The sequence below is a fragment of the Trachurus trachurus genome, assembly GCF_905171665.1.
Source record: "Trachurus trachurus genome assembly, chromosome: 5".
Taxonomy (NCBI): domain Eukaryota; kingdom Metazoa; phylum Chordata; class Actinopteri; order Carangiformes; family Carangidae; genus Trachurus; species Trachurus trachurus.
In genome coordinates this window covers 1,024,735-1,047,802 of record NC_139896.1, presented here as the reverse complement: position 1 = coordinate 1,047,802, position 23,068 = coordinate 1,024,735, and the positions used below count along the sequence as shown (strand labels likewise).

General features: G+C 42.3%; 1 protein-coding gene across 1 annotated transcript in view; it reads right to left on the bottom strand.

Moving 5' to 3' along the window:
- Nucleotides 1-23,068, bottom strand: part of srgap3 (SLIT-ROBO Rho GTPase activating protein 3) — a gene marked incomplete at both ends in the record, with an annotated part of 93,715 nt that overhangs the window by 53,781 nt on the left and 16,866 nt on the right. The window contains 2 exons of the mRNA XM_083972357.1: nt 3,322-3,484; nt 15,630-15,825. Of these exons, the coding sequence (XP_083828483.1) occupies nt 3,322-3,484; nt 15,630-15,825 (359 nt within the window). The remainder of the gene's footprint in view (nt 1-3,321; nt 3,485-15,629; nt 15,826-23,068) is intronic.

The window sequence follows — 23,068 nt, the reverse complement described above, 5'->3', positions numbered from 1 at the left end:
CAAACACTGGAAGTGTATAGGTAGTGTTAGCCTGCCTCCACCTAAAGTCGCTAATTAGCTTAGCTCAAACACTGGAAGTGTATAGGTAGTGTTAGCCTGCCTCCACCTAAAGTCGCTAATTAGCTTAGCTCAAACGCTGGAAGTGTATAGGTAGTGTTAGCCTGCCTCCACCTAAAGTCCCTAATTAGCTTAGCTCAAACACTGGAAGTGTATAGGTAGTGTTAGCCTGCCTCCACCTAAAGTCGCTAATTAGCTTAGCTCAAACACTGGAAGTGTATGGGTAGTGTTAGCCTGCCTCCACCTAAAGTCGCTAATTAGCTTAGCTCAAACTCTAACGCTTACTAGCTAATTACGGCGATACGGCTCTATCTCCCTTGTTACTGCACGCACAGTGGAAAGGATGGTGTCTATCTGCTGGTCATGGACTCGGGAGTGAGGCAAGACACGAAAAAAAATATTGGTGTATCACTTTAAACTCTGCTAGGGGAGGAACTCTGCAGAGGGATCAGGATGTGTTGTTCTCTCAGACATGCAGCAGCAGCAGCAGCAGCAGCTCAGAGTGAAACCTGATCACCGGTTTGGATCCTCTCCTCTCCTCCACTGAGGCTGAGCAGCAGCAGCAGCAGCAGCAGCAGCATCTGTATGCAGGAGGCAGGAGGCAGGAGGCTGAGGCAGCTGCTGCAGAGGCTGCAGGAGGAGCAGGGAGGGTTCAACCACACAGTCACTGACTGACTGAGGCGCCTGATGCAACTCACTGTAACACTCAGTCCAGACCCCCCCCCCCCACCAGCCCCCAGACCCCCACCACTGACATACAGCAGACTTTACTGCAGCGGATTCATCTCTCCTCTGTTATTCATCCACACTGAGAGTCGACTGATGGAGGATGTTACAGACCGATACATCAACGACAGTTTAGAGCAGGAAGACGATTAACCAGCTGATGGCTGATGAAGACTGAGCTCATTACACTCAACGGTTCAGACCGATCAGTCAGAGATGCTACTAGACAAGGCAATTTTATTAGTATAGCCCGTTTTTACCACCAGTTTGTCTCAAAGGGCTTTACATCCCATCATAACAACATCCTCTGTCCTTAGACCCTCACATCCACTGAGGAGAAACTCCAGCGAACCCACGACCAAGACCAAGACCAAGACCACTGCTGTGTCTCTATTCTAATACTTCCATGAGTCCACTGTAATGTAGTCCCCTTGAATCGAATACTGTGGTACAGAACTAACCATCCCATCAACTCATCTACCAGCTGCTTTGGTTTGTTATTTCAATGAGCGATAATGAACGCCTTATTCATCCTTTTTTCTTTTCTTTTTACTTGTGTGCATCCCCTGTTTATTATAAAATCTAAACCATATTTAATGTAAACACATAGATCACAGTGACTGAGTTTGTCCCTCGCTGCCTCCTGTAGAAAGCTTCACCTCCACCATACAGCCTGTTTAAATATGAATGATGTAATTATCTCAGGTTCAGTCTGTGACAGCATCACAGCTGAGGCTTCTGCCAATAACAATCATTTATTAAAAGATTAATCAGCCAAACTGATCAATTATTCTCCCTCTGGCTGAGCGTCGTGCAGCTGGAAACCTGCACAGCATCTAGAAATATCTAGACGTCATGTTGGACCTGGAGCTGCTGCTCTTAAAAAACTAATCATGATAATAAAGACAGTTTATCCCTAATGTTCCTTTAAAGGGACAACGAGGAGTTTTGGAAAGCGAAGTGTCTTCATACTACATTTCCCATGAGCTTCGGCGCACACGGTGAAATTCTTTGACCGGTGCAAGACAGACTCATGTTTTCATTCATCAAGAATTAAAGTCAGAGGTTGGAAGACGATCACATACCGTCGTAGTTCCCACCATAAACGGAGATTCGGCGGCGTTATTCTCATGACTCGCCACGAAACCGAAAGTAAAGAAACGCTGGTCGGCTCGCCCAGCATTTCCACCACCACTAATAATAACAAAATAACCATAGGAATCATAGGAATTGGTATGTTGTTATGGGGTTGAAGTTGAACAAAAAGATAAAATACAACTATTTCATAAATTATTTATATTAGTAACCCTTTAACTAACGGGCCACTAATTACATGATAATGTCAAGAAAAAGCCTAGAAATAACAGTCAGTTTCATAATGTCATGGTTTTCAGAAAGACAAAACATGCACACATGCTTTTCTTGCTTTGAATTTTTTGGGAAAGGTCAGAATGTTTCTCCACCAAGTTCTTGCAATCGTTATTTCTTGGCTATATTTCTCAACATTACTATGAAATTGACCGTTATTTCTAGACATTATGATGCAATTTATTGTTATTTCTTGGCTATACTTCTTGACATTATCACCTAATTAGCGGCCTGTAAATTAAAGGGTTACCATATTTTTTTTTTTTTTTTTTCAGATTTTTGTTTTGTTTTGGTTAAAGTCATCAGGAAAATTATAATATTTTATGAAAAAGTGACTCTGGTCAACAAGGACATGTCATCTACTCCTTAACAGCCCATAAAAAACTTTTTTTTTTTAAAGATTTCTATTGTTTTTTTGTGTTTTATAATCCAAAGACACGTGGTTCCATCAAGTTATGGCTTTGAAATGCAAAAAAAAAAGTAACTTTATTTGTAAATCTTTGAGGTTTTTTTTTTTTACTGTTTTTAAAATAGAAATTTAACCACCTTGTCTAGATTTTTCTTTAACCTTTTCTTTTTTTTTTAGAAATTTTATCAATTTCTTCTAGAATTTTTTTTTAAACTTTTTGAAAATTTTACCACTTTTTTGAGAAATTTTTGAGAAAATATTTTACTTTTTTTTAAAAAGAATTCTAACGACTTTTTTTCTAGAATAAAAAATATATATATTTATTTGAACATTTTTATCACTTTTTTTCTAAGAAAGTCTTTTTTCCAGAATTTTCTCAACAATATTTCCACAAATTCACGCCATTGGCCCAAATCTGAACATATACATTGACTAAAAAAGTAATTTTCTCAACAAAGACATACAAATTTAGCTGTCATGTAGTCCTTAATAACCCATAAAAAACTTTTTTTTTAAAAGATTTCTATTGTTTTTTGTGTTTTATAATCCCAAAACATGTGGTTCCATCAAGTTATAGCTTAAAAATGCCCCAAAAAAATATGTCACTTTATTTGTAAATCTTTGAGGTAAACCCGGGGACACAGAGAACCACCTTCCTACTGAGCTGCAGCTCCGACTGCAGAGATATGAGGTGTTTGGTGTCTGTGTCGTGACCGTGACGAGCAGCAGAGGACAGACAGACAGACCATGGACTCACTGACCTTCTTGAACAGACGGATCACGTCCTCTCCGATCTGGGCCAAACGCACAATCACATTGTTGGTGTAGAGGTCGCTGAGCGTGGCGTGGTCGCGGCTCTCACGCCTCGTCTGGTTCAGCACCAGATACCAACAGTTGACCGACGACAGCAGGTGCTGGTCCTTCCTGCAGAACGACAACAAACACAGGTTCAGATACAGGTCACAGCTCATCTCTATCATGAACAGTTCAGAAGCTGTTTAATGTTTAGTAAAACACTCGTCTTTAGAGGGTTAAACAGCAACGTTCTAGTTAAAGTCATTTTTTTTCTCACTTTTTAGTTTTTTGGTCATACTAGATTAAAATGCCCATAACTTTTGATCTGAGAGGGATATCTCAGTTATTCAAACGGTTATGAATAGCTGAACTTCCAGTTTTAGTCTACTTGTCAGCCCATAGGGCCCCACTGTGAACCCGGAAATGTTGAGTACCCCAAGGTTTTATGTTAGAAATAGATAGTATGGGTCCCCAGTATTCAGAAACTGCCGGATGCTAATTTATATATAGCATAATTTCCTATATGGGCAATATTTCAACAAAATTGACTTGGCTGATCTGGGCAATATTGGAGTGGTTTTAGGGGTTATTGATGATGCTGAATCCATTTCTGACATTTTCAAAATTCAAAATGGCTGTCTAAACCGGAAATGACCAGATTTTAACCGCCAGTGGGCCGATTTTGATGGATTTCAAAATCTGGTCACCGGTTTAGACAGCCATTTTGGATTTTTAAAATGTCAGAAATGGATTCAGCATCATCAATAACCCCTAAAACCACTCCAATATTGCCCAGATCAGCCAAGTCAATTTTGCTGAAATATTGCCCATATAGGAAATTATGCTAATTTATGCTAATTATGTAAATTGTGCTAATTGCCCAATATATATAAGTTAGCATCCGGCAGTTTCTGAATACTGGGGACCCATACTATATATTTCTAACATAAAACTTTGGGGTACTCAACATTTCCGGGTACTCATTGTTGGCAAGTAGACTATTTATGGAAATATCAAAAAATGAAAATGTCAAAATCCCACCATGTGAAGGGTTTTCCCAGGTCACCACACATAGATGAGAGCAGCAAGTGAGGCCACGCCCCCAACTGCTGGTTTTGACTGGCGGTAAATACAAATCCCGCCGTAGTCCGTCTTGATTTCGCCTATCTAACGTTAACCGGCCTGGAAGCCTCCTGCAATAGCTACCGTTTGTCAGGCAGACAGCTACAGTATATCACCTCGTTTTACCGAAAAAAATAAAGATTTAGGGAATGTATGTCCATAAATCCTACCGGAGAATGAGCCCACTCAGCGGCGAGAGGTGCGGTATATAACGCTGAGTGATACTATGTCAATCAACTGCTGTCATAGTGCAGCGGTTAGAGCAGTTACCTCAGGTGCGAGCGGCCAGGGATCGAAACTCGTATCATCTGGATTTTTTTTTTCCTTTGTATACTAGCCCACACATTATGTACAATTTTAGAACGGACCTTCGGAAAATTTCGGAATAACGTTAGCGGACCTTCATAATGGCACATGTGGACTAGCCAGTCCCACAGCTTCAGGCCATTATGTCCATTCTTCATGAGGCCTGAAGCCATAAATCTCTTCTTTTCCTGTCCCACTCTCTGAAGGGGAGGAGGGAAATCTGATGTTAGGTTCTTTTTAAGTTGTTCAACGAACAATAAACCACACAACAACTCTTTGGCATTGTGGTTTTTTGTATCAGCGCCTATGGAACACACCAAGGACTTCTCCTTTGTTTTCACCGGCGAGGGGGCGTGGCCTTTTACGTGACGTAGGGTTACTGTCTTCTAAAGGCTATATCAATATCAGTATGAGTGACTGGCTGGTGGCCACCTCCTCTCTCCGTCCCTCCGGTGTAAAACACTGGTGACCATCAGGATGCTGAGAGTCTGAACGCTGCAGAATCAGTTCAAAGTGTCTCTGCCCCGAAGGCACACACACACACACACACACACACACACACACACACACACACACACACACACACACACACACACACACACACACACACACACACACACACACACACACAACCCCCTCAGACTCAGACCCTCGTCCTCGTCTGGGTCCGATCTGCAGCATTAATCAATCAACCAGCCCCACAGAGGAGACAAAGAGAGAGGGACGGGGGGGTGATGGGAGCAGGGTGGGGGTGATGAGGGGGTGAATGGGTGAGGGGGTGATGGGGTGAGAGTGTGGGGGAGGGGAGGGGATTGTGTTTCAGCAGCAGCAGCATCAAAGAGCCTGGATCATGTTAATCACAGCTAATGAAGCTGAAGGAGGAAACCTCCTCTTATTGTTCGGGCTGTACGGAAAATCTTCATTATCGTGACCAAATCATCACAGTTATGATATGATATGCTATAACTGCAATATTCTTAAAGGGATAGTTCAACATTTTGTCAAATTGGCCCATCACCATAATCCCTATAGTCATAGCAGTAGGTTTGTTACCTTTAATTGTCGGTGCAAGCTGTTTTTAGAACGGCGGAGCAGAGCCGTGAGCTGCTCAGAGCTACGCTACGGAGGCTCATTATGGGATTTCTTGGTTTCCCTCATCAAACTCATCAAATACACAATCCAACAACTCCACAACGCTCTGGTGGACAAGTTGTGAGCTGCACATTCACCACGCTATGAGATAATAACACAACGTTACCACACAGAGTTGTTTTAGAGGGAAATACAGAGACTGTTGATGAAAAACTGTCCCTGAAGGCAACACGCATCAGCGGTTACATGAATTTACCTCTAAAACAACTCTTTTTTTTTATTGTGTGTTTATTCTTGTAATCATGGCCTCATTGAAGAAGAGAGCTTGAATAAATAAAGGTTTGAGATTAAATGTTTTAAATTCCTACGTGACAAGCTGCATCGAGGGACTTGGGTGAAGCTGTTACTACACATCCTGACAATTATTATGATGATTATTTTATTATATACACATTTTTTTGCATGGAAATTGCTCCCGTGTAAGACATTTTTACCAAGATTAACCGTAATAGCAGTCATCGTTCCATCCCTATAGTCTGTATCTGAGTGATGGACTGGGCCTGGTGTCCTGAGGGGGGGGGGGGGTCCATTAATAGTTAATTACAGGGTGATTTGGAGCAGCTGAGTAAATCCAGGCATCAATCAGAGTCATAGTCATTAACATATTAATTTACTGTATCACACTGAGGTCTGGGGTGATGTAGGTCTTCCTAACAATAGCTGGTCCGATGTGGACCGGGTCTCCTTCCCTCCTCTGGACCGACCCAGTTCTGCTTCACTGACCTTCCTGCAGTCTGAGCTCTGAGAGAATAACTCTCCTGTCTGTGGTGAAGAGGCTTCGGTCTAATCCTGTAAAGTGGTCAGAGATGCTCCATCACGTCTCTCTCTTTCTACCTTTTCATCCTCATCAAACGCTGTTCACTGCGCTGCCGGAGGAAAATCCAGCTCTCAGCTGCTGATTTAAAGGACTTAAGGAGCAGCAGCTCTTTAATGTGCTGATAAATGTGCTGCTTAACTCTCCTCTCCTTTAACGTCAGGAAGTATTTCACTTGACTGGAGCAGCAGGTTATTTACCGTCTACAACATAAGCTGCTGCACTTACTAATGTTCATGAAGCTCCAACCACAGCAGCGACTCTGTGGCTGCGCTAGTGACGGTTAGCTACGGTTAGCTTGAGTTAGCTCATCTACCTGAAGTCTGCAACCGAAATAAAGTTTCAGCCATGGAATTACATTTTTAAAAAGTACAATAGGCTATATTAAACCAAGTAGATTACCGAGATTAGAACTATAAGATCTATGGTGGATAAGGGCCCCGCCATAGATCCAAACCACACAACTGGAAGTCGGTCTTCAGTACGGATCTGGACGGAGCACTGAATAATTTTTTTTTCTTTATTGAAAATGAATAATTTACAGCAGTGGTTCTCAAACTTTTTTACATCAAGGACCCTAAATTAACACATATTAGACCATGGACCCCCACTGGACAAAATTTTGAAGCAAACATTACTTTTTTAGTAAATTTACATTCAAATTAGGGCCACTGGTGTGAATTTGTGGAAATATTGTAGAGAAATTTCTGGAAAAGGTGGTACAATTTCTCCCAAAACGTTTGAAGGTTTTTAGAAAAAAAATGGTAAAAAGAAAAAAAAAATCTTTAAAAAAAAGTTTTTTACAAAAATGTAAATTTAAAAAGGAAAAATATATATATAAAAAGTGTCAAAATTTTCTCAAAAAAATAAATAAATCAGAAATTCTAGAAAAAGCGGTAAAATTTCAAGAAGTAGTTGGAGACCTCCTTGAACCCTCTCAAGGACACTTTGAGAACCACTGATTTACAGAACATAAACAACAAGAATGAACACTTCTCAGCAGGGCACATTTAAGGGATAAAACGAAAATTATGTTAATAGCCTAATAATATAAATACTATTATACGAGTCATTCTATAATTAGGGGTACATGTCATGTCCTTAGGCTTTGGTCATCAACTATAAATTCTTTGCTAAAAGTTTATTTAATGTAATTACTAATTTTATGTCAGGGCACATTTCCCTTTCATTTGATATGAAAATCCAACAGATCCCATCATTTATTTTTTGTTAAAAATGCATAAATATAATAAATAGCTGTTTTTGGGATGTCCGATTTGCTAAGTACAAAGTTTTGCTCTTCAGGAGAACACAAAAAAAAAAAAAATTGTGTACAATTTTTACAAATAGTTATTCAAAAACAGTGAAAAAACACGAGAAATGTGTTTTTAAAAGTATTTTTTTCTTTAATGTACACTAAATAATTCATTTTGTGAGTGTCCGAGAACTCATGTCAACCGTGTTACCAATTGACCCCTTCCCCAATAACCAAGCAATGGTTCACTCCAAAGTCCAAAGTTCAACATCATGTGATGCCACTTTTCTTTTTGGAGGGAAACTTGAAGATACTATGGTAAATTTCTACTCCTCCTCTTCAATATTTTCTCAATATTAGGGTGTGCGCATAGAGCGGGTTAATTGACCGTCAACTGTGTTACCAACATATTCTTTTGAACTTTCTTTAGTTGCTATATTGACAAATATGTAGGGAAAGTGTACAAAAACATGAGTTAATTAAGGTCATGTGGTGATGGATCAGAAGTCTGCAGTTAGCACAAGGCCCCAAAAATGGCTGAAATGTCAGCCCGTGTTACCTGTCAACCGTGTTACCCACAGTTGAAAGGGAGTAACACAGTTGACATTGTTGGGAGTTTCAACTGTATACTGCTGTCAACCGTGTTACTTTGTCAACTGTGTTACGTGTGGTTTTTTTGTCATAAATGTTTAAAATACTCTGATAAACTGTAACAAAGACGATTGGGGCTCTCTCTGGATAAGGGGATATTACATAAATATGGTGAATATTTCTGAATTCAGTGTTTTCAGTGGATTTATGTGGAAAAAAGATCCATCCTTCATGGTAATATCTCACAGAATTGACATGATAACGCTCAAAATTCATAAAATCCAATTAGTTAAACAAACAACCTCAAAACCCTTGGTGAGTGGACCTGAAAGCTTTCAAGAAAATGTGTTATCAAATCTGTAGCACTTCACACATGCTTTCTATGACCAAACATTTGTCCGTAACACGGTTGACAAAATAATGTATCCAATAATTATTTTCACAAATATATTTAAATAGACATTAAAGATTAAGCTTGGCAAATTATGAATTAAGCACATTAAGGGGGTATACTATGGATACATCAAGTTTATTTTTCAAAAAAGAATACAGATTTTTCTGGTTTTGGATATGCTAAAATGTACCCCTAATTATGGAATGACTCATATAATGAATAAAAGCCAAACTTTTGGTCTGGACTTCCGGTTTAGTCTGGATCTATGGTGGCACCTGTGTCCGCCATCTTTCCTGCAGGCGGTCGCTCTCCAGCTTGTGAGCTCCTGCTGTGATCCACCATGGAGATGCTAACGTGTTTACAGCGGATATGTTACGTGTTATAAGTAGGCCCTATAATGTTCTTCCTGGTTGATTGTTGCTATGATACTGATCTGAGCTCAGTGTGCTAGCATGCTAACATTATTTGCTGACTGGTCAATAGTTTCTGATCATAAAAGTTTTAACTGGATGATGAATCAGCAGCTTTATGGCATTTAGGAAATGAATTCCTGGATTCATATATCATGTTTCATATTTGATGAAAAGTCAATAAAACAGAGACACCAACAGCAGGCTAACGTAGTTGTATAACGTAGCTGTAGCTACAGCAGCAACAGAGGCTAACGTAGCTGTAGCTACAGTAGCAACAGAGGCTAACGTAGCTGTAGCTACAGTAGCAACAGAGGCTAACGTAGCTGTAGCTACAGTAGCAACAGAAGTCTAACGTAGCTGTAGCTACAGTAGCAACAGAGGCTAACGTAGCTGTAGCTACAGTAGCAATAGGCTAGCTGTGGACACATTTCTGTGGATGAGGGAACCAAACCATCAGCTCAGGTGTTTTCACTTCAACTACAGATTTATATTTATATTTATATAGCCTACATATTAAATATGTGAGGATCATAGTTTAAGGTTAGTTCAGATTCTTCACGTTGAACGTTAAAGCAGCATCAGATTGTGTGTCTTCGCTGCCGTCCTCATTTCACAGGAATTAGGAGCAGAGTTGGTAATTAGCCTTTATCCTGGCTGCTGCTGCTCTGGGACAGACAGGACTAAAAGTAGCTGCTCATCATCTCTGAGACCTGAACCAGAGGACCGACTCGCTGCAGAGCTACGTATCCTCTGGTCTCCTCTGGTCTCCAGCTGACTGACTGACTGCAGGTCAGCTGATGCAGCAGAGCGCTGGGTATTTATACACAGAAGGATCATTAACATGCAGCAGCAGCAGAGGAGCTGAGAGTCTCTGGAGGAGAGAGGAGCTGCTCTCTGGCTTCACATTACATCTGTCTCATCCGGTCTGACTCTCTGTGGCTTCACGGTCACACTGAGACTCTGTTGTCCTACTGGATGTGAACGCAGCAGCAGCAGCAGCAGCAGCAGAAAGGAGATGGGACCCAGTGGCTGAGAGACTGAGGAGACAATGATGGAGTCAGTGTGCAGCTGGAGAACACTGTGATAATCCTCTGATTCAAGGATAAAGTGAAGTGAGGCCGTATATAGGCTACTGCAAAAACTCTCACCAAGAATATCTATTTGTCTCATTTCTAGTCAAAACAAATCTCATTATAGGCTACTTAAAATAAGACTCATCACATTAAAAGCAGCTTGTTTTTACTTCTTTCAAGCTGATTTTCACTTGACATGTAGAAAAATCTGATAGTGGAGCAAGTTTTTCTTTCTTATTACAAGCACAAAAAAAATTGCTTTCACTGGCAGATTTTTCTACTTAATTCAAGTGAAAATACGTTTGAAAAAAGTGAAAATGATCTAAAAACAAGTTCATTTTTAGGTGATGAGTCTTATTTTAAGTGGAAAGAGATTAGTTTTGACTAGAAATGAGACATTTTGACAAGAAAGAAGACAAATATTCTTGCATTCTTCTTGTTTTTGCAGTGATGTGTGAGTGCAGCAGCAGCAGCAGCAGCAGCAGAAAGGAGAAAGGAGAAAGGACCCAGTGGCTGAGTGAATGAGTGACTGAAGAGACAATGATGGAGTGTGCAGCTGGAGAACATTGTGATAATCCTCTGATTCAAGGATACAGTGAAGTGAGGCCGGACCGTCTCCTCCGTACCGTGCACACACACATGCACAGTGCACACACACCATGAACAAGTCAGCGCTGTAGAGAACAGGACTGGGCTTTAGTCACGGCTGCACTGGATCAGGATGCTGCCACCATCTCATCACACAGAGCCGGGGATGCGTCTGAGCCAGGGTTTCCAGAAGGAAGTGTGTATTTATCAACTCAGGCCTCTAATCCTCCTCCTCTGCTGCTGCTGCTGCTGTTAAAGGATCATTTCCGTTTTTTACAACCTGGACCTTATTTCTAGCATAAAATCCGATCATTTCCTCCCCCAGATAACTTTGGTGTCATTCCAAGTGGTTGTGATGAAATGAGCTCCAGCCGAGAGGCGCGTATATCCGTATAATCCGAGTACTCGGGGCACCCAAGCGCAGCCTCTAAATAACACATTATCTGCAGAGAAACTCCTTCATTTCACCAATATTTAGTTCTGATAGGCTAGTGCTATTCCCCTCTGAGTCCGGGGTTAGCTGTTATCAACATCCGGGGTCTGTAGGTTGACCTACTGACCTCTGACCTGGATGATGTCATCTCTAATGCTACGGTTTGTTTCTGTTTCTGACTTGTCAGAACAAAATGAGCAGCTGGATGAAGTTCAGCTTCCACAGGCTTCCTCTCCTCAACCTGGACTCACTAAAGCTCCGGCTAGTTGAGATAAAAATGGACCCGAATGCCGAAGCAGAATGATTATTATCAGAATGAGCCGGGCGGCGCTCAGAGATGACATCATCCAGGTCAGAGGTCAGTAGGTCAACCTACAGACCCCGGATGTTGATAACAGCTAACCCCGGACTCAGAGGGGAATAGCACTAGCCTATCAGAACTAAATATTGGTGAAATGAAGGAGTTTCTCTGCAGATAATGTGTTATTTAGACGCTGCATTGCGCTGCCCCGTGTTCTCGCATAAGGTCCAGGTTGTAAAAAACGGAAATTATCCTTTAATGCTGCTGCTGCTGCTGCTGCTGCTGCTGCTTATCAATGGAGCCGCAGCCAAACAAACTGGTGCAGAAAGACGAGCAGCAACGTGGGCGCACGCCGACAGCTCTGCCCCCGTTCCACAGAGCACAGCTTCAAGATGCTCCACTACAGATTTACACATCATTTAGCAGCAGCAGCTCATTCTCTCTTTTGGTTTGGTTTTTGTTTTGTTTTGGGGCTTTTTCTTTGTGCAGGGACAGACAGACAGACTGATAGCTCACAGCTGCACACAAACACAAACAGAGCGACTTCAACCTGCTGCAGCGGCCAATCAGAGCAGAGCAGCAAAGAGACAGAGAGACAGAGAGAGAGAGGTGATCCTCAGGTCAGAGAGCAGCCACGGTCCAACAGCAATTCAAATAGCATTTAACCTTAAAGGGATAGTTCAACATTTTGTCAAATTGGCCCATCACCATAATCCCTATAGTCATAGCAGTAGGTTCGTTACCTTTAATTGTCGGTGCAAGCTGTTTTTAGAACGGCGGAGCAGAGCCGTGAGCTGCTCAGAGCTACGCTACGGAGGCTCATTATGGGATTTCTTGGTTTCCCTCATCATCAAACTCATCAAATACACAATCCAACAACTCCACAACGCTCTGGTGGACAAGTTGTGAGCTGCACATTCACCACGCTATGAGATAATAACACAACGTTACCACACAGAGTTGTTTTAGAGGGAAATACAGAGACTGTTGATGAAAAACTGTCCCTGAAGGCAACGTGATCAGTGGTTTTTCCCTCTAAAACAACTCTCTTTTGCAACTTGAACATACAGTATCTTCATCATCATCTTCTAACTGAAGCAGTGCATTCTGGGATGTTTCATACAAACGCAGAAACAGAGAAATGAGCAGACGCAGCTTCAATCCTGAAATGGACTCACACACACACACACACACACACACTTTTCTCATCAGCTCCTCCAAAACCAATCACTTGGTCACACACACAAAGAGATTACTACACACACACACACACACACACACAGCTCTGCAGGCGGCGTCTTATCTCTCCCAGACAGAGGGTTCAGGTTGTTCTCTATCAATACAGGAGCTGCTGCTCTAATGGAGCTACGCTACATCTGTGTGTGTGTGTGTGTGTGTGTGTGTGTGTGTGTGTGTGTGTGTGTGTGTGTGTGTGTGTGTGTGTGTGTGTGTGTGTGTGTGTGTGCATAACACACACACACACACACACACACACACACACACACACACACACCAGTCCACTCTAATGTGATGTTATAAATCTCATTGATGATGATTCATCCTGAAACAGTTGCTTCATAATTAACATCAGTCAGCTGTTTGTCTGTGGGGACATTTTCTCAGGATTCCCGTGATTTGGGAGTCAATTTATTTTTAGTCACGTGATCGGGACATGACGGGAAAAAATGTAAACGGGAGTCAAAGTGCAACATTCAGAGAAGCACAAGCCGGTAGAGTTTAGATTCTCCATGCCCAGCCTTTGATCAAGCATTTGTGTGTTGATTTTTTTCATGACTTTATTAGCCCAGTGAGGTGGACAGAAAGCTAGGCCATAATCAGCAATATTTCATGTAACTATTTATTTTTCGAAAAGTAAGCCTGCACGTAGGCTAACGAAAGTATGCCATGTCGCACAAAGTTTAAAAAAAGAAAAAGAAAAAGTCAGGAGAATTAAGTTTGAGCACCTTTGATGGAAAGTGGGAGGTGTGGAGGAGCAGCAGCTGCAGGACTGAGGACTCTGCAGCACCGCCGCCAATTAACAGCCCACGAATTAAAAAAAAAAAAAAAAATGTCGGGTTTAAATCGGGCTCATAATTACAGTTAATGTGTCGGGCCGGGCCGGTCTCAGTTAGGGTTGGGTTTGATTTTTTGGGGCCGATCTGAGCTCTACAAGCCGGGCAGTTGCTATGGGAGCTTCATTTGTTGCTCTGCTGTGGCGACCGGGTCACATACGATCTCAGTTTACAGCTGAACACTAAACTAAAGTCTGTTTCTGAAAACATTTGAGGCGGGAAATGTACCGGGCAGTAACAGAATGTTGATTCATATCTGATCATTGTTTGATAGTTTGAGTGGAGTTTTGCGAGACGACCGCGTTTGATTTGTTCTCTGCTGGTTTCAACATGGTGCTCTCCATAGAGAATGAATGGGATCGGTCGCTGGATGTGGTGGGACTGCACCTTTAGTCTTCAATAGGTTTCCCACATGTTGTAAATGAACAGAATTAAACAATCGATGCATTTAAAGGGTCATTCCTTATTGTTGTCTATTCAGGTGTGTATCTATCTGTGTGTGTGTGTGTGTGTGTGTGTGTGTGTGTGTGTGTGTGTGTGTGTGTGTGTGTGTGTGTGTGTGTGTGTGTGTGTGTGTGTGTTTGATGGACTGTGCAGCAGACTGTAGATTAAACCTCTGTGTCACAGTAGCAGCTCAGTTCAGTGTGAAGCAGCTTCCACTGACACAGCTGGACTCAATTATCCACTCAGACCTTCATCCACACACACACACACACACACACACACACACACACACACACACACACACACACACACACACACACACACACACACACACACACACACACACACACACACACACACACACACACACACACACACACACACACACACACACACACACACACTCGACCTCCTCTGGGTGTAAAACATCTTCAGCTCTGTGTGTCGATCTGTTGACAGGAGGTTTCTCTTCTCTTCATGTTGCACAAAGTCAAAATGAAATCAAAATTAAATGAAGCATGACAGCATGTTTGTGTTGGGCAGCTCTGCACTGTGATTGGACGAGAGGATGAGGCGCTGTGATTGGACGATGGGCTGAGTCTTACAGTCAGACCATGAACAGAGTTTATCAGGAGGAATAAAGGAGGAAGTTGAACTCTAAAGCTGCTGACGTTTCAATTTCTGTGTCGTCAGCTGGGAACTCACCAGAGAGGAAACATGATGAAGTATCAACATTAAAGGAATAGTTCACCCAAAATTGAAATTTCACTCATTATCTCCTCCCCCTCATGTGGACTAAGGGCTGGGAGAAGTTTCAGAGTCCTCCATGGCTTCTGTCTTCGTAACAAAAAGACACACCAAAAAACATCCAAATACCTCCATGCTGCTCGTATGTAATGTCCGTCTTGTATTGACGCCCCAACATGAGAAACTGTTCCGAAAAAAATAAAATAAGTCTATATTTCAAGCTTGTTTGTAGTGGAAGCTCGAGAAGCTTCCGCTACAAAACATTACATTACATTACATACGAGCAGTATGGAGGTATTTGGATGTTTTTTGGTGTGTCTTTTTGTTACAAAGACAGTTGGTATCCATTTGCAACCGTCATATGGACATGCACTGCTACGCTGAGACCCCCTGTAACTCAGAGAAGCCACGGAGGACTCTGAAACTTCTCCCAGCTCTTAGTCCACATGAGGGGGAGGAGATCATGAGTATGAAACTTCAATTTTGGGTGAACTATCCCTTTAAGTATTAAGTATAAAGCAGCAGAAACAGCTGGTAGCAGCTGCAGGGAGAAGGAGACCTGAACTCACTTGAACTGCTGGTGTTCTCTGGAGCTGCGGATCTTGGAGGAGAACCTCTCGGCCAGCTTCTCCAGACTGCGGGAATATTCCAGCTCGATCTCGGCTTTGCGGCGGAAGAACTCCTGCAGGTCCTGGAGCAGCTGGATACGAGACTCGGACTGCTGCTCCAAGCACTTGAACTGCTCCACCAGCTGGTTACGGATCTCTGTCACACACAACAACAACAATACAACCATGAGTCAGCGGGTCACACACACACGTCTCTAACAGAGTTACATCGTGCTGAGTCGAGGTTTCTGAGCCGAAGACAGAAACATTATATACAGATGACATCACACTATACGGCAATTGTGATTGGTTGTAGGTTTGAAAAAAAAGAAGGGTTTGTACAGACGGACAATGTTCAATAAAAAAAAGTAGAGAAATGCATAAGAAACATAAGAAACTTTCAAACTTTCCAAGCTACAACCAGCGCAGGACACGGAGCTCATCCAGTACGGTGAGAAATCACCTGATCTTACAAAGTTGGTTTTCAGCCAAGAGACGCTAGGTGGAAGGCAGAGAGCCTCCATTCTCCCTGGAACTAGTTACTAGTCATTGGTTTCAATGGTTCTCAAAGTGAGGTCCGGGGACCTCCAGGGGTCCTTGAGAGGGTTCAAGGGGTCCCCAACTGTTTCTTGAAATGTTACCACTTTTTTTATTATTATTATTAGTTTTTTATTTAAGTTTTTTAGAAATGTAACCACTACTTTTACCACTTTTTTCGAGAAAATATTTTACTTTTTTTTTTTTTTTTACTTTTTTTTAAAATAGAAATTTAACCACAACTTTTTTTTTTCTAGAATTTCAACAAAAAAACATCTTAATTTGGGGCGGTGCGTGGCGCAGTGGGTAGAGCGGCCGTCCCATGTAGAGGCTACAGTCCTCGCCGCAGGCGTCCCCGGTTCGAATCCCGCGTCGGGCAGACCTTTCCTGCGTGTCATTCCCCCTCTCTCTGCCTCCCCATTTCCTGTCTATCTCTACTGTCATCACTATCAAATAAAAAAAAAAAAAACAAACATCTTAATTTGAAAAAAAAGTATTTTTTCCATAATTTTCTCAACAATATTTCCACAAATTCACGCCACTGGCCCAAATCCAAACATATACATTGACTAAAAAAGTAATTTTCTTTAGTCTCAGAACAAATATTTGTGTGGCGGTGTCGCAGAGACAAGAGCTGGGGCACCGGGTTGGAGACGCTAGGTGGAAGGCAGAGAGCCTCCATTCTCCCTGGAACTAGTTACAACTCATTGGTTTAACCAGAACTAGAGACAAGGGGCACATGGAGCTGAGTTAAGGTGGAAATACAGAGTTCCTCTTTAACACAGATTATCTGTGGTGATGAAGACAGGCACACTGGACCGACAGAAATCTGTGTGTGTGACCTCTCATCTGCACTACATCAGACTGTTTAATGAGAAGCTAACCCCCCACCACCCCTGAACCTGATGCTGGCCTCTGAGGATCCACCACAGAAACCTGAGTCCTCTGCAGAGCTGTGATCAGCAGCAGCAGCGACAGAAACAGCTTCATTCAGCAGAACAAACGCTCCACAGGACGAGAGGAGCTAGAAGCACAGCTGATAGGAAATCAAACTGTTCCTAATCAATCAGAGGCTTTGTCCAACATGTTTTCAAGTAAAGTGTTACCCTTTGTCCTCACATTAAAACACAAACTATTTCCTCAGCCAATGTATCGACCAGAAGTGAAGATGAAAATTTTGTGACTTCTCTCCTCTCAGCTTGAAGGACTTTCTGCAGGACAACAGGACAGAGAGACAGTCAGTGAAGAGTTCCAGAGCAACGACTCAGAGAGAGAGTTTATTTGTTCAGTTGGTTGGAGCTTTTCCTCCTGACAGGTCTGTTCTGCTTTCTGTCTGTGTTTGTTTTCTGAACTGGAAACGCAGCAGCGAGGAGAAAATGAGCTTCCTGTGTGTCGTAACACTGATCTGTTGCAACACCAGTTCAGAATAAAGATGCAGAAATATAGTATGTATAACTCTCTCTCTGTCTCTGTGTCTCTGTGTGATGTCGTGCCACTCGGCCTCAGAGCTGCTCTCTGTGGTGAACCACCGTCCTCCTCCTCTTCATCCTCTTCATCCTCTGAGCTCTGACTGTGGTTTCACTCAGAGAGAAGAGAGAGAAACCACTCCATCTGTCCTGTCAGTTCCATGTTTATAGATGTGTTCCCCCTTTACAGACGTGTTCCCCGTTAAAGGGACAACGAGGAGTTTTGGAAAAGTGAAGTGTTTTCTCACTACATTTATGAGCCTCCGCACCGTGAAATTCTTTGACCGGCGCAAGACAGACTCATGTTTTCATTCATCAAGAATTAAAGGGATAGTTCACCCAAAATTGAAATTGCACTCATTATCTCCTCCCCCTCATGTGGACTAAGGGCTGGGAGAAGTTTCAGAGTCCTCCGTGGCTTCTCTGAGTTACAGGGGGTCTCGGCGTAAATAAGTCCACTTTTCAAGCTTGTTTGTAGCGGAAGCTTCTCGAAGCTCCCCTCCCAGTTCGTCATATTTGGACGAACCGGGAAGAGGAGCTTCGAGAAGCTTCCGCTACAAACAAGCTTGAAAAGTGGACTTATTAAATTTTTTTCGGGACAATTTCTCATGTCGGGGCTTCAATACAAGACGGACATTACATACGAGCAGCATGGAGGTATCTGGATGTTTCAAGCTTGTTTTGTAGCGGAAGCTCCTCTTCCTGGTTCGTCAAATTTGGACGAACTGGGAAGGGGAAATTTCAATCTTGGGTGAACTATCCCTTTAAAGTCAGAGGTTGGAAGACGATCACATACCGTCGTAGTTCCCACCATAAACGGAGATTCGGCGGCGTTATTCTCATGACTCGCCACGAAACCGAAAGTAAAGAAACGCTGGTCGGCTCGCCCAGCATTTCCACCACCACTAATAATAACAAAATAACCATAGAGACAAAACCATAGATTTGTTGAAAATGGACCATTAACAAGTGGTAACGTAGATTCATACACATTACAGTTTTTCTCAGTCGCTTTGGTGCTATTCTCACATCACTCTTAACATTTGCACAACAGTTAGTGCATTTCTCAGAACAATTATCACAAACTGCAAAACCTAGTGGATGACCTGCAAAAGCGCGTCACTTACTCAAAATGGATTGTCCATCCCTCAAAAGCAAGTTCTCATGTCAATGAAACTGTCAGTGTCGTCAAAATGAGAAGTCCTGACACCATCGTTTATGAACAAGATAGTCAAATGGCTTTGTCATGTTTTCATTAGGACACTTTATTCTCTAAGTGTTTTCCAATGCAAAAAGTGATGATACTACCTGAAAATGCTCCAGACAGCACTATACACTACTAGTACGGCCATGTGAAAACTACAGTAAAGTTACACATTACTGTAGTGGAGATACTGAATATGTATGTTTCACATTTCTACTGCATATGCTCTTTGCAATTCTGATTTGTTCACAGCATTGTGCAAAGGAAAAATACACTACAGTCATCTACAACAAACATAAGAAACACTCTTTGGGTACAACTTTACGTAAACAATGTTGCAGTACATATAGTAACTGAACCTACAGAGTACTGTAAATCATTCCTGCACATCCAGACGTTCCAGTCACATTTTCATCTACATCACTCTGTCAGTTGTAGCGATTGAAACGGATTCAATATTCCCAAAGATACAGTAATGTCATCCTGACATTGTATCTCTTTCAACCTTATGCCATTGTTTGTAATCACCATTGCACAAATGTCTTGTTCTTGTAGCAGAGTAAAAAGGGCTCAGTCTCTTCACCTCTGTGAGGTTGTCTTGTAATCCTATGTGATGCAGAGTAAAATTACAGTAATGTACAGTACATGTACTGCATCAACCATTATTACTGTAGTGTACAATACTGTCAAAGTGCTTCCTACTTATAAAATGCTGTAGTACAGTACCGTGTAAGTCTAAATGTAAAAAAGTTCTTGTCCCACTGTATCTTACAGTAAGGCCTGACACAATGACAGCAGTGCAGATTGTTTAGTGCTGAATTACTGTCCAATACCATACATACCTGTTGCTCCTTACTGTAAATGTTTGAATAATGAATTCACAGTGCTTCTCCCAACATTTAAAACTAGTTTGACAGATTTTGAAAACTAGTTCAACAATTTTGTATGTAATGACTCAAGCAATGAAATGAGGACTATTAGTTTTATAGGGAAAGACTATTCAGTGTTCAAAAGTATAGTTCATTTTGACTGACATGACATAAACAAATGATAATGTTGTAAAACAGCAGAGAATTGTATGAGAGCAACTGATACATGTCCAAAAGCATTTGCAATTTGTTCAGAGGAAGGAGAAACTGCTACTATGATGTGGACAAATGACGACATGTTGTGGAGGTTGAACTAATAGTTATGAGAACTTTCATTCTGATCTGAGAATAGCACCAAAGCGACTGAGAAAAACTGTAATTTAATATCAGACTTTTTTATTGTCGCGGAATTTTTCGTTCTGCTGATGGAGAAACTCCTGGTTGTCCCTTTAACAAATGTGTTCCCCCTTTACAGACGTGTTCAACGTTTACAGACGTGTTCAACGTTTACAGACGTGTTCAACGTTTACAGACGTGTTCCCCCTTTACAGACGTAGATAGATAGATAGATAGATAGATAGTTAGATAGATAGATAGATAGATAGATAGATAGATAGATAGATAGATAGATAGATAGATAGATAGATAGATAGATAGATAGATAGATAGATAGATAGATAGATAGATAGATAGATAGATCTTTATTCATCCCAAAGGAAATTATTCAGCCAGGCCGCTCCAGAGGGAAATAAATAGAATACAAAGAGGAAAATATATGATAAAATAACGTGTTCCCCCTTTACAGACGTGTTCCATGTTTACAGACGTGTTCCATGTTTACAGACGTGTTCCCTGTTTTCTCTGTTTTGTTTTGTATTCTTGTTAGATATTTTTCCAGAGCGGTGCAGCCAGTAGAAAATCTCCGGGACAAAGTGACAGTGATTTGCATGAGTGACAGAGAGAACGTCTGAAAACACTCCTACTTCACAGAGAGGCAACTCTGAACCGGCAGCTGCAGCTCCGCATCTGACAGATGATACGGAAAAATAGGTCACACACACACACACACACACACACACACACACACACACACACACACACACACACACACACACACACACAGACCAAAGTGGTGTGTGCCCTTCCCTCGGAGAAACCATGAGCAATTGGGAGAATTATTCCCTGAGTGTTCGCAGCTCTTTAGAGAGACTTCATTGGCTGTGGTTGATTCAGTGAGGAGACTCAGCTGGTTGGTTGAACAGAAAGAAAAAACCTCAGCCGCTCTGATTTAGAATAAAAACCACTGATATAACACAGATATTTAGTGTTGTCAAGAATAATCACAAGTTCAAACCACCAACAGATCAAAAGGCTGAAAATCTAATGTTTCATCTCATTCTCCGACAGAATGGTTATAATATTTAATGTTAAAGCAGAAGTAAGCGATCCGGTCGTTTTGGCTAATGCTGCGTTCCAGGCAGGCTTTTGAAACCTTCAAGTCACGACTTACGACTTTGTAGCGTTCCAGGCAACCCACTCGTGTTTTTCCGACCTGTTTTACCTGTGAAAGTCACTATAACGGCCACTCGTAACTTCTGACCCGTGAACTCGTACCAGATCGAACTGGTACGACTTCACAGGTCGGAAAAACACGAGTTACGAGTTGCCTTGAACGCACCATAACAGTCCTCGTCCCTACGTCACCACATTCAGGCGCATCCCTTGGCTGCACACACAGAGAGGACTGCCCCTTTATGCCGTTCTCTCTCCTCATTGGATAAAGGTTGTAGGATACAAGGAAAGTTTTCTCCTGGGCTCAGAGCAGAGCAGAGTGACTGACAGACCCGTGTTTCAGTCCAAACACTCTATAGAAGTGATTGCTGTCGGAAGATACAACTATTTAAGACTTATATTAACACAAATATATCACTTACTTCTACTTTAAAGCACAATCCAAAACAAACAGTGCAAGATCAATAAACTTCATTTTCCATATTCTGAAGAGAAATTACACAATTTTTTTTATAAAGTCTTTTAAAGCTGGCTAGTGTGCTGCATAATTTAATATTTCCAGGACAGTTGTTCTGGTGCACAGAGCGTTCAGTGTGTTAAAGCTCAAACTCATCTGAAGCTGTCGACTTCTAATCTGAGAAGAAGAAGGAGAAGAAGCAGCTCCTCTGAGCAGGTGGAATCAGTTTGGGCCAAAAACTCAACACGCTGATTCAAAGTTAAAGCCTTAATGTTGGAGCTCGATGGAGCGTGTGGTTATTATCTGTGGCAGACCCACTGTGTGTTTCTATTTAGAGAGGGAGCCATCTGCTTTTATAAAGGGAGGAGGAGGGGAGGAGGGGGGGGGGGGGGGGGGGGGTGTCTTCAGACAAAAAGAGGAGTGAGGCTGAAGCAGCTGAAACACGGTCAAACACAAATGAGCCAGAAATTCTTTGTTTGAGGAGGAAATCCTCATCTGAGGTAGAAAACCAGAGTTTTATCTGCTACGTCACTGAGGAGAATGTCAAATACTCTGATGTACTAAGTAATTAGGGCCGATAAATCTTATTTCCAACACGCACGTGGGTTTCTCCATGACTCCGCCCCCTTTAGGAGACCAGCAGACCGTGACTCCGCCCCCTTTAGGAGACCAGCAGACCGTGGCTCCGCCCTTTTAGGTGACTCCGCCCCCTTTAGGAGACCGGCAGCAGCAGAACGTGACTCCGCCCCCTTTAGGAGACCAACGGACCGTGACTCCGCCCCCTTTAGGAGACCAGCGGACCGTGACTCCGCCCGCTTTAGGAGACCAGCGGACCGTGACTCCGCCCGCTTTAGGAGACCAGCAGGCCGTGGCTCCGCCCCCTTTAGGAGACCAACAGACAGACCGTGGCTCCGCCCCCTTTAGGAGACCAACAGACCGTGACTCCGCCCCCTTTAGGAGACCAGCAGACCGTGACTCCGCCCCCTTTAGGAGACCAGCAGCAGCAGCAGGTCTTGAGTCTATTGACTCCAATGGAAGAAGTGAACGTGAGCTCAGATTATGGTCGATTCTTTCGCTCCAGAGTCACTGAAGTAAATATTGGACTCATTTTATCACAAGCTACGTCTCTTCTGAACATTTAGACACTAAAATGGACACATTTCAGACAAATCAGGAGAAGATGAACTTAGTTCCAGACCTGTCTCTGTCTCAACGACACACTCTCTCCAGATCTGACACACATCTCCATGGTAACGACAACTAACGTTTATGAACTAATGTTTATAATGTTAAATATGTTGGTAAACCTTTAATTTACAGGCCTCTAATTAGGTTTTAATGTCAAGAAATAGCCA